The sequence below is a fragment of the Cynara cardunculus genome, assembly GCF_001531365.2.
Source record: "Cynara cardunculus var. scolymus isolate 2C chromosome LG 2, CcrdV1, whole genome shotgun sequence".
NCBI classification, from domain to species: Eukaryota; Viridiplantae; Streptophyta; class Magnoliopsida; order Asterales; family Asteraceae; genus Cynara; species Cynara cardunculus.
The window spans coordinates 9,663,293-9,678,822 of NC_037529.1; the positions used below are offsets into that span (position 1 = coordinate 9,663,293).

General features: G+C 36.3%; 2 protein-coding genes across 5 annotated transcripts; one reads left to right on the plus strand and one right to left on the minus strand.

Moving 5' to 3' along the window:
• Positions 1–844: 844 nt before the first annotated feature.
• On the plus strand, positions 845–5,306 carry LOC112505723 (pentatricopeptide repeat-containing protein At4g02750). The gene is made up of 2 exons (XM_025109671.1): positions 845–2,359; positions 4,239–5,306. Exons 1-2 carry the CDS (start codon positions 881–883, stop codon positions 5,043–5,045), a joined length of 2,286 nt encoding a protein of 761 aa, XP_024965439.1. The 5' UTR covers positions 845–880; the 3' UTR covers positions 5,046–5,306.
• A 930-nt stretch (positions 5,307–6,236) lies between these two features.
• Positions 6,237–12,548, minus strand: LOC112506986 (ribosomal protein S7, mitochondrial). Of its 4 annotated transcripts, none has more exons than XM_025111357.1 (3): positions 12,480–12,548; positions 7,500–8,185; positions 6,237–6,432 (listed from the first exon to the last, which is right to left on the minus strand). In XM_025111357.1, the coding sequence occupies exon 2, from the start codon at positions 8,129–8,131 to the stop codon at positions 7,544–7,546; it is 588 nt and encodes a 195-aa protein (XP_024967125.1). In that variant the 5' UTR covers positions 8,132–8,185; positions 12,480–12,548; the 3' UTR covers positions 6,237–6,432; positions 7,500–7,543. The 4 variants fall into 4 exon arrangements, with proteins under 4 accessions (XP_024967125.1, XP_024967126.1, XP_024967128.1 ...); XM_025111358.1 differs by lacking the exon at positions 12,480–12,548 and adding an exon at positions 11,483–12,442; XM_025111360.1 differs by lacking the exon at positions 12,480–12,548 and adding an exon at positions 9,413–9,780 and having other exon boundaries at positions 7,500–7,704.
• Positions 12,549–15,530: the final 2,982 nt, after the last annotated feature.

Below are 15,530 nucleotides of genomic sequence, written 5' to 3' on the forward strand. Positions count from 1 at the left end.
ACACAATGAATTTACAGTTAGAACAGATTGTGAAGTCATAGTTCGCTTCATAAAAAATGATCAAAGTAAAAAGGTCAATAGGACTAGATGGATTAATTTACAAAATATTATACAGGGAAGCGGATACAAAATAAATTTTGAACATATAAAAGGAAAAAAATAATGGTATAGCAGATATATTATCAAGAAACCTAAATAAATTATTTACAAAAGATTCAAAAAATTAATTATGACGATTTACACAGTTATCTACAGGATTCTCAAGATATAGCTGGTCTTGAAGATATTTCACCCCTACAGATTACATAGTTGCAAACCTCTTCACCATTACATTTTACACAATCACCTCGTATAAGGCCACCCAAACCAGCAGTAAAAACACAAACTCCACGATATAAATCTTTTGGAAATATTGCACTCCAAAAATGTTTCGATAATATCAATCTTCATATATGAATGATGAATCCGTCAAACCCATGCAACACCCTTCGGTCAACTTTATGTCCCATCGTCTAATTTGAGTTCATCCTTTGTCACGTCAACGTCGGTTTTTGTCTCAAAGGTGGGCTGTTTCGCATTTCTCAGTTAGAAAGAAGGATTGAGTGGTTGATTTTGTAAAAAGGACGTATTTTTAGGCTATTTTTGTAATTGTATTTTTAAATAGGACTATTTAAATTAATTTCTCGACAATCACGGGCTTTTTTTGTAAATATTCGTAACAGTGAATGACATTTGTAACTGAAGGGCAAGTACAAGGACCGGTTATAATCATCGGAGGATCCTAATCTTTTGATTGGATTTTGTAAGCGCAAATGGTATGATCCTGAGAAAGCTGTCGTCAGCAAGCCTCGCAACCAGTTCTGGTGCAAGCTGCCACTCAATGCACTTGAGACTGCTACACAGCAGCTGTATACGACCGTTGAAGAAACAACAATTTAGGCGTAATTTCCATAACCTCAAACCTAAACGTTCTCCACCCGCAATAGCACCGATTGTTTCGGACTCGACCATAGTGCAATGGAACACAACCATCACCAACTACATGCGCAGTGGCCAGTGCGATTCAGCTCTACGTATGTTCGAAAAGATGTCCCAACGGACTTCTGTTTCGTGGAACGCGATGATATCTGGGTACTTGATGAACAACAGGTTCGATCTTGCTCGCCAGATGTTCGAAAAAATGCCCGAAAGAGATTTAGTTTCCTGGAATGTGATGATTACCGGGTGTGTTCGAAATGGGAATCTGGGTATGGCGAGGAAATTGTTTGATCAAATGCCAGAGAGAGATGCAGTTTCTTGGAATGCTATGTTGTCTGGTTATGCTCAAAACGGATATGTTGAAGAAGCAAGGATAATTTTTGATAGGATGCCAAACAAGAATTCTATCTCGTGGAATGGTATACTTGCAGCATACGTGCAAAATGGGAGGATAGACGATGCACGTAAATTGTTTGAATCGAATTCAGCTTGGGATGTGATTTCTTGGAACTGTTTGATGGGTGGGTATGTAAGGAAGAAGAAATTAGTTGATGCAAGGTGGCTGTTCGATAGAATACCAGTACGTGATGAAGTCTCTTGGAACACAATGATTTCTGGTTATGCCCAGAACGGGCAATTGCCCGAAGCACAGAAGTTATTTGATGAGTCTCCAGTTAGAGATGTGTATACATGGACAGCTATGGTATCTGGTTATGTGCAGAACGGGATGCTGGATGAAGCTAGAAGAGTTTTTGATGAAATGCCTGTAAAGAATCCTGTTTCGTGGAATGCCATAATTGCAGGTTATATGCAGTGTAAGAATATTGATGTGGCAAAGGAGTTGTTTGATGCAATGCCTTGTAAAAATGTGAGTTCTTGGAATACCATGATTACTGGGTTTGCACAGAGTAGTCTCATTGATCTTGCTAGGGATTTATTCGATAAGATGCCCAGGCGTGATTGCATCTCATGGGGTGCAATTATTGCAGGATATGCTCATCTGGGCCATAATGAAGAAGCTTTGCGTTTGTTTGTAGAGATGAAGAGGGATGGAGAGAAGGCAAATAGGTCCATTTTTTCCTGTATTTTGAGCACATGTGCTGAGATCACTTCATTAGAATTGGGTAACCAATTGCATGCACAGCTCTTTAAGGTAGGGCTTGGATCTGGGTGGTATGTGGGCAATGCATTATTGGCAATGTATTGCAAGTGCGGAAACATAGATCAAGCTTACATTATATTTGAAGAAATTGCTGATAAGGACATAGTCTCATGGAACACAATAATTGCTGGATATGCAAGACATGGCTTTGGCAAAGAGGCCCTAAGAATTTTTGAGTCAATGAAGAGAAGTGGAGTCAAACCAGATGAAGTTACCATGGTAATAATCTGCTTTAAGTTCCTTGGCTGATAGCATTTTGTTGCATTGTTCATAACCCCAAAATCCAATATACACAATATATTCTCTGCACCTTTCTTCTTCATCTTTCACCTTATTTAAGTGATTATAGAAGACAACCATATTACATGTTTAGAGCGTGGTTAAGAAAAGATAGTGTCTGACAGCTTGTGAGCCCTCAAATTTAACTATTTTAGTAGATAGACTTGTGATTTTATAGCAACTGGTATGGTGAATCACATGTTCGAGTCACAAAAAACAATTGGTTGCAAAATATGATGGAAAGAGTACTACAGTGACTTTTCTCTCCAACACTTGCAAAGCCGAGGAGCCATGGTTCACAAGGGGTTGCCCTTGTAAATAGATCCCCTCGTGAATTCGTAGTTCTACATTGGAAAATAAGCCTTATTTGGCTACTCCAGGAGCAACTGTTCATGGACATTATGGGGTAAGATCTTTGACGCAAAAAAAGGGGAAGTTATAGATACTTTTCCATATTTTGAGTGGTATCTCATTGATGGCTCGGACCCCCCGGAAGTTTATTTGTGAAAATGTATGTATAGCCAAAAAAGCCCTGTTCCTGGTCAGAAATATAGTGAAATCACCTTAAAGAAAAGCACTTGCCATTCGTTGGTTAACCATATCATCTACAAGAATTTCAAGAATTATCCCTACTTGGTCTACCGTCTACCCTTATTTACTTATTTTCATATAGATATCCCAAGTTCTTATTACAAGAGAAAAAAGGCAACTATTTCCTCCAGTTTCTCCTTAAGCTATTTTATTAAAATAATTTGATTTCTTTTTTAGTTTTTATGGTATTTGATATTGTAATCCACATCATTGCCTAATTTATTAAAAGCAGTCATCCAGGGTTTACAGCATTGGCAAATGGCAAGTAACAAAGATTTGGAGGCCATTATGGTTGTGGGCACTCTTTCCTACTTTAGAGTTCCTTCCTATGGAAACATCTTCTTTAATTTGCTCATTGCTACAAAAACTGGTATACCAAAACTTACGTAGTTACCTCTACCTGAACAGCTGAACTGTTGTTTTCATGTTAAGTTAAGCTACTCCTGAATGGTTTGGAAGTGGCTACAAGAACAATCAGACAATATGCTGACTCTCTTATACTCTACATTATTTAACATTCTTTCTCATCATGTTTAACTTCAGATATATAACATCATTGCCTTTATATAATTATGTTGTACCTAATTTCTATTGAATGCACATAATCAATTCTCACTTTACACTTTTACAGTCCTATATATTAGATCCAGATCTTGTGTTAACTTCAAATATATGCAACATCATTGCGTTTATATGACAATGCTGTTCCTATTTTCTATTGACTACACATAATCGATTCCCAACTCGACAGTCCTGCTATATATTTATCTTTCAGAAATACCTTACAGAAAATTTATACCACTGCAATCCAGTCTTGATTTGTCTTTGTAAATTGAAATACGTTGATATTCAAGAGAACTCCATATTTCCATAAAAACGCGATTGAATTATTCAAATGCTTTTTGTGAGCCAATAGTATCCTACATGAAACTTGAGGCACTGTACTTGTCTGACAACACTTGCCCATGTTGACATTGTCCTAGACAGATCTAACCATAACAGTTCCCATCTTTCTTGCTTTTTTTAAATTGTGGTTGTCGTAGATAACTTGCATAATTCCATGGGGCCTTAGGGTAAACCCCTGGGGAGCAAACAAATATTAGGTCTAGTTTTAGCAGCCCGAATGTTGGAGATATCTTAAGAAGAATCTTCGTTGACACTGTGGTCTTTCATGCTCCAAGAGGTGACATGTATGGTGTCATAATATTTTTGGCTCTACTTGATACAGGTAGGTGTGCTGTCTGCATGTAGTCATAGTGGGTTGGTGGATACAGGCACAGAGTACTTTTACACGATGGATCGTGATTATGGAATAACCGCAAATTCTAAGCACTATACATGCATGATTGATCTCCTTGGTCGAGCAGGGCGCCTAGATGATGCCCAGAATCTGATGAAGAATATGCCCTTTGAACCAGATGCTGCTACATGGGGTGCCCTACTTGGTGCCAGCAGAATTTATGGCAATACAGAATTAGGGGAAAAAGCTGCAGAGATGGTTTTCCAGATGGAGCCTAACAATGCCGGAATGTATATCCTGCTATCAAATTTGTATGCAGCTTCAGGTAGATGGGCTGATGTTGGTACAATGAGATTAAAAATGAGAGATTCAGGGGTAAAGAAAGTCCCAGGTTATAGTTGGCTTCATGTTCAGAACAAAATCCACACCTTCTCAGTTGGGGATTCCACCCATCCAGAGACGGCCAGGATATATGCTTATCTTGAAGAAATGGATTTTAGATTGAAGAAAGAGGGTTACATTTCTTCACCCAAATTAGTATTGCATGATGTGGAAGAGGAAGAAAAGGAGCATATGCTCAAGTATCATAGTGAAAAGTTGGCCGTGGCATTTGGGATCCTTAATACACAAGCTGGTCGACCAATTCGCGTATTTAAGAACTTGAGGGTGTGTACCAACTGTCACAATGTGATCAAACACATGTCGAAGATTGTGGGTAGGTTGATAATTGTGAGAGACTCTCACCGTTTTCACCATTTTAGGGACGGTGTCTGTTCTTGTGGGGATTATTGGTGATGAGTATTCATCGAGAAGCGTGCTGCGTACTGACCTCAACTCAAGTGGAATACTGTACAAAGTGTGCCGTGAAGCTTTACTCGAGATTTAATTTCAGTTGTTTTATTTCGTTAGCGGAATATTGAACAGTATACATTCTCAGTGAAATTAACAACTCTTGGATGACGTCATTTACAATAGTATCTTCATATATTCTTTATCTCATTGTATTTTATCTATAAAAAGTGGGAAGCTCTAATCACCTCATTAAGGGTGATTGACAAATCATTGTTACGTCATAAGAAGTGGAAAGCTATAATCACTTCATATGTTAACCTCGTTCAATTATCTACCGTTAAATGATGGTCAAGTCATTTATTTTTTTGTCATTTCTTTTTTAAAAATACACCGACCATAATTGTGATTCTACTTCTTTAAGAGCATTGTAATTTTCATCTTTCATGTTGTATAATGTCAAGTTTTCTATATAATTTCCATTTTTTTTTAAAAATCAGATAGAAAATACTAAAATATCAGCATTTCATGAGTTTTAACCGTTTGAGAGAGGAACCAAATCCTTACAAACCACTATAACTATCTTGTACTTTCAAAACTGCAAAAGACAAAAGGTGATATATCTGACAAACCTCTAAGACCAAATTTCAGTTTACTCGGAGAATTATTGTGCTTGTACAAGACCTATTCTATTGCAGATCATCGTTAAAACAAAAGGTAGAAAATAAAGCACGGGTGGTTTCCCTTTCCGGCTACGCATAAAGAAAACGAGATTTTTGAGTCCTTAGCACAAAGCATATACAAACTCATATTCTAACTATTTTTTTATTAACCTGGATATCCAACCCGTTATGCGAGCCGACTAATCCTAGGGCAACCACCTGCTTTGCAGATAGCCCAGAGTCACCGCATTGGAACCTCCGTGGCCACAAGTGAATTTTTATTCCTCATTAAATTTGAACCTGATATTTTTATTCATATTCTAACTATTGTAGCCATCCTCGAGTAAAGTCACTTGTACAGTTGGCATCTCAAAATAAATGTCCACATTTCTATTTCAGTTTGTTCTACTATTATTAAAGATAGAACTATCATTTACTTGATTTAAAAAATGTAATAATTACACATTTCAAAAAGTGGAGACATTTATTTTGGGACAAAGAGAGTAAAAAAGCAGAGTGACTTCAGAAGCAATAATAAAAGAGAAAGCAAGTTTGTTATTAGAGCATGGCAGAAGTTGGACTCAAATCACTTGAGATACAGAATCCAAACATAGAAAGAGGGTATGCTTGAAAACTTGTAAAACTAAAGAAATAGCATCATCTATTACAAGTACCAGACTCATTTTGATTACTTGTGTGCCTTCTTCAAAATGTAGTACAAGAAAGAAAACCTGCAAAAAAAATGAATGTCTGCAAATTAGCTTTCAAATTAACACCAGCAAGAGAGAGAATATGATACTACGCATATAGATTTGCAGAATGTGATAAATGATCATCAAGGAGGATTGATTACATAAAAAAAAAATTAGAAATTTCAGAAAGAAAAAATACAACAATTAGATGTGATGAACAATTAAACAATATGTCGATAGTTTGAGAAAAAAACGTGTATAAATTGTTTCTGTAAAAGTGATTCAATTATGCACCTACTGTCAACCCTTGGAGGGAGCTCAACTGGTATGGCCTCGGGTTTGCTCCTCAATGTTGACCGGTTCGAGTCACCTCAGGGTTGTGTGGCTGTTAACTTCATGGGATTACGCCCAAGCTGGTTTGGACACCACAGTTATCCAAGATAATAAGATGTGTTTGAGAGTTCCTAGGCTCTTTCCTGTCTGATCTACAATTCCAAAAGCTAAAAAGATAATACCAAAAACATGCTAGGGCTAAAAGGTCAACTTTGGGTCTACAATCCAAGACCAAGAACACAAAATACATCAAACTGAACCTCGTACACCTACTATGCTATGTGCGATGCCTATGTCCTCGATCATGAGAATGGAAGCGTCTTTTTAATTGATTTCTCAGCCTATATGTGGGTTCAAATACCTAGAAGCTAAAACTAGACAGTATCCTTTTTTCAGTTAGGGCTGGAAACTGACCTCCCAAAATAAAAGTACTAGTGTTAAAAAAAAACATTAAACAGAGCTGGGTGATCGATTGACCTTCTAACACTTCAATCATCTAAGCGATTGCTTAGGTGGAACCATAAATGGTACTCCCTCCATCCCAAAATAAGTGTCCATTTTCAAAAGTAAGACATTCTTTCAAATTTTACTCATAATTATGAGATGGAGAATAGATAAATTCATTACTCTCTCCATTATCAAAGGTAATTTTTCATGCAAGTCATAGTGGACGGGTGCTCTTATTGATTTTTACAAAATAATAAATGGAGCAATTTGAGAACTGAAAATCTTTATGAAGCATGAAAAAATAATTAGAAAGAGTAATATCTTACCGCATATCTGATTGAGTGAAAAGTAGCTCTTCTGTGATTTCATTTTACCACCATCTGAAATGGGCGTAACTCCGATTGGTGGAAGCAAGTCCATGAAGAACCTCCCTTTTCTTACGTGCAGTTCCCCTCTTCCGATAAGCATCCATTATCTCAGCAAATAAACATTCCTCCAATCTAGAGCTGTGATTAGTCCGTCGTTTGAAAGCTGCATCAAGGACCCAGCGAACGGCTAAGGTCTGTTGACGATCCTTGGCTACAACCCCAGGGACATCATAAATATTACCTGCTATCCTTACTTTTGCTACTTCACATATGGGTTTCACATTCTCAAGGGCATCGGCTATGAGTTGAACTCCGTCACGGTCGGTACGAGCTAAGCGATGAAGAGTTTCATGAAAAATAGCTCGAACTATTGTTTTTTTACCTTGTTTCATACGAAAATTGACCAACTTATGGACCAATTGTTTTTTATCACCATCCAGACCCCCCATATAGTTAAGAATTTCTGAGCCATTGTAAGCTCCTTTCGACGAAGTAGTGGTCGAATAATGTTGTAAAAAAAGTGGTGAGATGGGTGAATGAAGTTCTCTTACAAGACCATTCCACTGCTTACAAGCAGCAACTCGAATCATTTTTCTTAAACTAGCCTTAGTGATTTATGCTACTTGATTATAAGATCTGAAAACCTGCAATCAGAAACAAAACTTGAAAAGAAAATAATCGATAGGCCCATGGGGAGAGCCGGGGTGGTTTTACTAAATGTAATTATGTAAATACATAAATAAATAAACGAATATACAAAGATATTATATTAATGAAGTAATTAATCTAAATGTTTGTAACTACGTTATAAGTTGATACAGAGTATTAATTTCCAAGTAAAAAGATTCACCTTCAAAAGGTGAAATACTTCCATAAAAAATAGCAAAAAAAGTGGACTGGTGGAGCATCCAACAGGGCAACACACCGGGACACTAGCCGAAGATGTTGTTTGATGTTCAAACACCATAGTAATGACTTGAGCTATTTAAACTTTTGAGTAAATTACACTTTTGGTCCCTTTGGTTGCCACTCACTATCAAGTCTAGTCCCTACTATCTATACCACCTTATAAACCAGATTTATCAAAAGTCTTAAAAACAATATTTAATGCACAAAGTACTATACATTTATACACACAGTCTTAAAAACAACTCATAATGCATTAAGTACTACTACTTTATGCATTCAGTCTTAAAATCTCCTAATCTACAATTAAAATAACATATAGTACAAGTTACCAATGCACATTATTACATTTTCTTTTCATGTTCCCAAGATACTTTTGACACTTTTCACTCATGCCTTCACCCTCTCACACCTCTATGTCTTCTCCCCATCCCCAAGGTGAGATTCAAACTGATATTCACCATGAATTATTAAAAGTTCCCCCATTCAATTGCTCTAGAACTCTCGGTCTTGCTCTTGATCGCTTGATTCTTTGCTTTTGGTGTAAATCGAACACATTTGTGGAGTCGCTTAAATATGTTGGATTTTAAATATATTGGATTTTAAACTGTCATACAATTTTTTTCATCGATAGACTGTAATTGGAACCATAACTCTTATTTATTCAAATTGTATTAATACGTAAAGACCAAGTGTAACTTATATGATCGTGAAATCTTCATAATAAAACTAGTGAAACTTCAAAATTGTTAAAATTCAAGGCTTCAGCCGCATTGCGTGGGTACACGACTAGTAAACTAACTATACGCTTGATCAGTGTGGTTGCCATTTTGTTTCGCTTTTGGTCCTTGTAGCTAACCGTGTTAACAAAGTTCGTTAACTCAAAGTATTTTGCTATTTTCTCGTTTACTTAATTTTTATATTAGAGAATTAAACAAAAATATTATTATAGTACATATACTCACCCCATCCATTTTCTTCTCCAATCGTAAACCTCGTCAGCAACCATGGGTTCATCGGTCCGGTCACTTGCTCATCCCTTTCTCCGCCTTCTACAACTCCGCTCTCCTCTCTAGATATGGGCTTTTTAATAGTCAAACAACATTTTCGGCTCCCATTTCTCCTTGCACATGTACCATTTCCGGTGACCATTCCCCTTGCACAAATGCAATTTCCGGTACCCTTTCCCCTTTCACACACTATAGCTACCATGAACCTCATCAACCCCGCTTTAAGAGCACTCCCTCCCCTACCCCTCCGGTAATCCTCCAGCAGCGAAACCATCGTCTTCTGCCCCTATGTGTGTGTGAACACCTACAACACCTCCTATCCCCTGCACACACTCATCGGTCATCTTCAGATGTGTGTGTCAGAAATGGTTGTGTGTGTATATAAGATCTGGTTATTGTAGAACCAGCATCGCATATCTAATTTTGTTTTACTAAGGTGAAAAACAATGACAAAACACACAGAGAACTCAGGTTTGTTCTATTTCTCTTTGATCATAAGTGAGGGAGTTGGGCTGTACGTGGGCTCTGTAGTAGCCCAATGCGCGACTAGAATATTTTAAACTAAAAATACTTTAATATAATAATTATCAATTACTTTAATTTCTTTAAAACTAAAAATACTTTAATAAGATAATCATTAAATTGAAAAACATAGGCGTTTAATATATTCAAAAGCTTCAAGGCTTGTGTTGGGGATGAAACAGGAAAGACTATTAAGACTCTTGAAACTGATCATGGTGGCGAATATTGCTCTAAGGCATTTGAAGAGATCTCACAACCATTTACATTGCAACAAAACAGTGTATCAGAGAAAGAAAATAGAAGCATTCTCAATACGGTTAGTAGCAAGTTGGCTAGAGGAAGAGTTCCATAGATGTTTTGGCTAGAAGCAGCCAATTGAAGCATCAACCTCTTGAATAGAAGTCTCATTTCTCTTCAGACATGACGGTTGAGGATGTTTGGAATGATATACCCTGAATGAGAAAGGAAGATGCTTGATGATGATGGCAAAAAAAGGGTCTTTTTTGGCATTGATGAAGCATCCAAGGCTTACAAAGAAATTGTGACCAAGACAGGTTGTATTTGATGAAAAAAACACAAGGGATTAGAATAAGCAATTGCCTAGTAAAATCAACATGATGATGAAGTTGAAGAAATAGCTCCAATACCCCATTTTGCAAGAAACTAGTGCAACAACTCAAGCAAGGCTCTGTATTCGGAGAAGGCCTACATGGATGCTAGTATATGAGGTAAGCACCAATGGTAATGCAGTTACCCAATTAGCAGTGAATGCAAATTGTGATAAAAACAAGTTTTGAAAATGCTATATAAATTCAAGCCAATTAAAAGAGTGATACTTGAAAGCTAATTGATCTTCCAATAGCAATTACCTAGCAAATTGTTGGTCTTAGTTAGTGGTATTTTTTCTGTCTTTTATTCTATAAACTAAAAAGTTGTACTTGATTTTAAGGGTAAGTAATACATAATTTCACTTGTCATCCTCAACACAATCTTTTTGAGTTGTGATGCAAAGCATTGGTGACAAGTGGGTTTACAAGACGAAGCTTAGAAAAAAGATGGTGGGTCATTCTGTTTTTGTAACATATCGTTCATGGTGCATACATAAACAAATTTAGGAGCCGTTTACCTAAATGCTTACCCGGTAAGTGCTTACCGATAGGATTCAACATTATATGTTATTTTGATACTTAAGATTTTAGTACATAAAAAACATATTGAATGCAACAAGTTACTGGGTAAGTGCTTACCGGGGTAACAGTCGCCGTCCTTACTTACCGGGTAAAACTCTCTATCTTTTTCATTGCTCTTACCTAGTAATAGTTCCATTAAGAGGCAACCTCTGAATCGTTATGAGGTGAATCTTGTTTGGCAAAAAAAAATCTGCCTCTTAATGGTTCTAACCCTCTGAATGATTTTGGATTGTGATAACGAGATCGAGCAAGCAGAGAGAAACAAAATCGAGATCGATCAGGGAGAAATCGAAAGACTAAAGAGAAATCAAACCTGTTTAGCAATGGAGAAGCAAGAAATCAAACCTGTTTAGCGAGCTGGTGTCGGCTTGTTGAGGAGAAAATACTGTCGGGCTTCTTGTGAGATTAAGGTATTATCAGATGGGGTGAACGTATATCGGGCATAAAATAAGAAATTTCATTCAATTAAAATCCCATTTATTTATCAAAAGCCATGGAATTTTAGGAATCTAAAGATTCCTTCCGTTGAAAAAAAATGAACCAAAACGAAAGAAATGAATCTGGTTAAAGGAATTCAACAATTCAGATTCCTCCAGAATTTGCAAACCAAACACCACCTTAGGGTCTAATGATTTTTGGCATTTGGGATTGAGGGTTGATCATGTGTTCCCGGATAAATTAAACTTTTTTGTTGTTGGATACTTGAATATTAGTTCACTACCAGGAAGCCTCACTCGCAATTTTTTTTTTATTTTTGCAATCGTAATTCAACTTCTTTGACTTCCTGTCGATTTTTGTTGGTAATATCAGTATCACAAATAAATCTAGTTTTCATCAAAAAAAGGTCCCTGAAATATGCATCTTAATTCGACCGAAAATGTATGTCTGTTGTCTTATCCTTGTTTCAGGGTTTAGTGATTTTTGCATGCTTGACTTTGGTATGAATCTCTTAATTGGATTTCCCAAATACGCCACAAAATGGACCTACTACCATGGACACGACAGAACCCTAATCAATGCTACGCATAAAAGTTCCATAGAGATGATATTGGAGAATAATGACACTTAGTTCAAATGTAAAATAGCCTCACTAAGATACCAATTAATGGAACTGTGCAAATTAGACAAACAGCAAAAAAGTTTAATCGATCCAAATACTTAATCATGTTCTTAGTTCTAAAAAGAACATCAAAACCCTACAATAGAGCTTAGAATAGACGAAAGAATAAAAACAAAATTGAGCCATACAGGTTTTATAGATATGTATATATGTATGTAAACTGAAATCGAAAGTAGAATCAGAAAATTACCGGAAGGAGACGGAGGGTGTGAGGCTGATGGCAGATGCGCAGAGAGAGAGAGCGTCGGGAGCGCGAGCGTATGTCGGTAATTTTTAAGAAAAAAAGGTGAGAAATGAGACCACTAAGAATTGGGCCTTGATGGCCCTTGGGCCTCTACTACCCTGGGCCATCGATCGTCCTTCATATGAAATTACAAAATTAATGGTTGATAGAATTTTTAAAATTCAATTTATCTTATGAAAAAATTAAATGTTTGAGTGGAATTTGGTCGATGAAATTATTATTTTAATTTCATTAAATTTTATTGGGATTTTATGAACCAAACGGGATATTAGTCATATTTATTAATTTTTATATGAATTTAATCTCTTTTACAGCCATAAAATTGTTGTTATCTTCTCAACATAACTCTTATTCTCACCAAAATCCAACCATATATATAGGGTTAGGTTCATGTGAGATCAATGGTTTTTCGTGAGACCCGTAAGACCATTTTATATTCATTGATCAATTTTATAAGATAATGATTTAATAGTTTAAAAGTTGCACGATGGCAATTTTTGTGATTATTGAGAAGTCTCGTGGCAATTTTGTGATTATGAATGTTCAGATTGTAGATCTAATCCAAAGATTGAGAATTGGTCTTACGGGTCTCACGAAAAACCCTTGGTCTCATATGATCCCAAATCTATATAATATATATATATATATATATGTGTGTGTGTGTGTGTGTGTGTGTGTGTAAGGAGACGTTCTTTTAAAACGTTTTTTGAATTCGTGAGATCCAATTTATACCACAAAAATTTGTTGAAAAATAAAATTTAATATAAATTAAAAATCTCTACCTCCTTTTCTCCTCTATCCTTTTTTTTTCTTTCATCTCTCTTCTATACTCTCTTGTTTTCCCTCTCATCTCTCTGTAACATACACATCATCAAATATGCGTATAAAATGAACACAATGTGAACATTTTATTGAAAACATTATTATAGTTTATAATACACTCTAAAGCCCATATATGAATTAGTGAGAGAGGTTATATCTGTTTGGTAAAAAAATTTGACTGTTTTGAACTGTTCCAAAATGTATGATTCATCCTCTAACACCTTATCGTATCGTTCAGAGACGTGTTTTTTCACACGTTACCTTTGCTTCTCCAATCTCCTTTGTGTCATCCATCGATTCTAATATCGTGAAATTGTTCTCATATCTAGCCCATTTTTCTACTCCGTATCTTGTTGCTCACATCTCTCCTATGAATCTCATAGGAATGTGAAAACCTATCCATTTCTAGGTTTCAAACAATGATTGGTCTGGTATTTTGCAATTCGGTAAATATGGCATCCATCTCGTTGAGAAAAATGTTCATAGAGCCCATTTCTTAGTGTTGGTGCAGAGTTGATGAAATTTAGGCCATTGCTCATCTCCACCGGTACTTATGTTCCTCACTTTGAATGTTTGCTATTCATCAAAGATAACTCCACCCTTCATTTGAAAACATATATATATATATATATATATATATATAGGCCTAATCAAATGAGAACTGATTAGTTTGTGGTAACTGTAAGAACCAATGTGAGCCAATCATTTAAATAATTAATATTATATCCTAAAATAAAATAAAGGGTAAATTGGTAATGTTTATAAATCATAAAACCCTAACCCTCTTGTTCTTCCTTCTTTCATCGACTAACCCTCTTTTCCTATTGCTGCTTCTTCTTCTTCATCAAGCCGGCCGACGATCTTCTTCATCAAGCCGGCCGACGATAACGCGCCCTCTCACTCCCGCTGGAGATTGAACAAGGTATTGCTTTCATAACTTGTCATGTTGGATCCGATTCCATCAACACTAGAAGATAGAGGACCATTCATCACAGGGGCAGATCGGCTTCGCCTCCCTCCCGTGGAAACCCGGTCTAAGATGCGGCGGCACAAACCTATTCGTCTTTGGCAACACCGACGAATCCTTACTCTGTATCAGAGGAAACGTCAGATGAGACAACGGTGGGGCCAACCAGTTCGACCAAGTGGGCGGAGGGAAATAGAGTCCGATTCTACCGGAGGCTGATCTGGTGGTTGTGTAGCAGGAGGAGGAGATGGTTGCCGAGGAGAAACGATGGGTTTGGGAGATGGGGACTCAAGACAAGGATGTTTCCACAGTGTAACATAGTGTATCACAGTGTATCACAATGTTCGGTTTCATTATTTTTGCTTGTTTTATCAAGRTGTATCACATGTTTTTATGGTTTGAGTTGGTATCACAATGGTATCACAGTATATCACAATGGGTATCACATTGTGTATCTTTGTGATTAATTTGTACATAACGGAATAATGTTGGCCGGAGATTGGAGGTCGGAGATTGGAGGTCGGAGAGAGGAGGTCGGAGAGAGGAGGTCGGAGAGAGGAGAGATTAATTTTTTTAAAATACCTAAAATGCCCTCTAATTATAATTTTAACTTAAAATACCATAATTACTAATTTCCTTATTTATCCGTTGATTTGTGGTTAAGATTGGTTCTCACAGTTACCACAAACTAATCAGTTCTCTCTTGAATGGACCCCTATATAGATATATATAAAGAGAGAGAGAGAGAGAGAGACTGGTTAGATTATAAACCGTCTGATTCGTGAAAACTATGTAAATCACTCTCGACTAATACAAAATTTTTCGTTTTTTATTTTTTAATTTTAATAAGTAAGGGCATAATTGTCATTTTACTATATAATGGTTAAACAATACATTTAAGCATAACCAGATTAGATTCGTGTTCCTATTACAAGTAGAGATTCAAGAGACTTAATCCCATTTTTGCACTATTGAAGATTATATATTTGGTATCAGTGGTTCTTCTTTCTCTTTTAGTTTTATTACTTTATATGAATTTAATTTGTTTTACAATATTATTTAAAACACTAACACAGATAAGTGTGTGTGTATGTATGCCACCTTTGGGCAGGGACGAACCCATAATTTTTTTTCAAACGGTGACACCATATAATTAATATAGTGTAATATAGACCCAAAAATAATTACAAAAATTATGATTTTTATAG

What these genes read in the sequence shown, in the direction of transcription:
- LOC112505723 (XM_025109671.1), top strand. Translation starts at nt 881, where the DNA reads ATGCACTTGAGACTGCTACACAGCAGCTGTATACGACCGTTGAAGAAA. An exon ending in AACCAGATGAAGTTACCATG is followed by an intron (nt 2,360 to 4,238) that starts GTAATAATCTGC and finishes TACTTGATACAG; the next exon opens with GTAGGTGTGCTGTCTGCATG.
- LOC112506986 (XM_025111357.1), bottom strand. Translation starts at nt 8,131, where the DNA reads ATGATTCGAGTTGCTGCTTGTAAGCAGTGGAATGGTCTTGTAAGAGAA.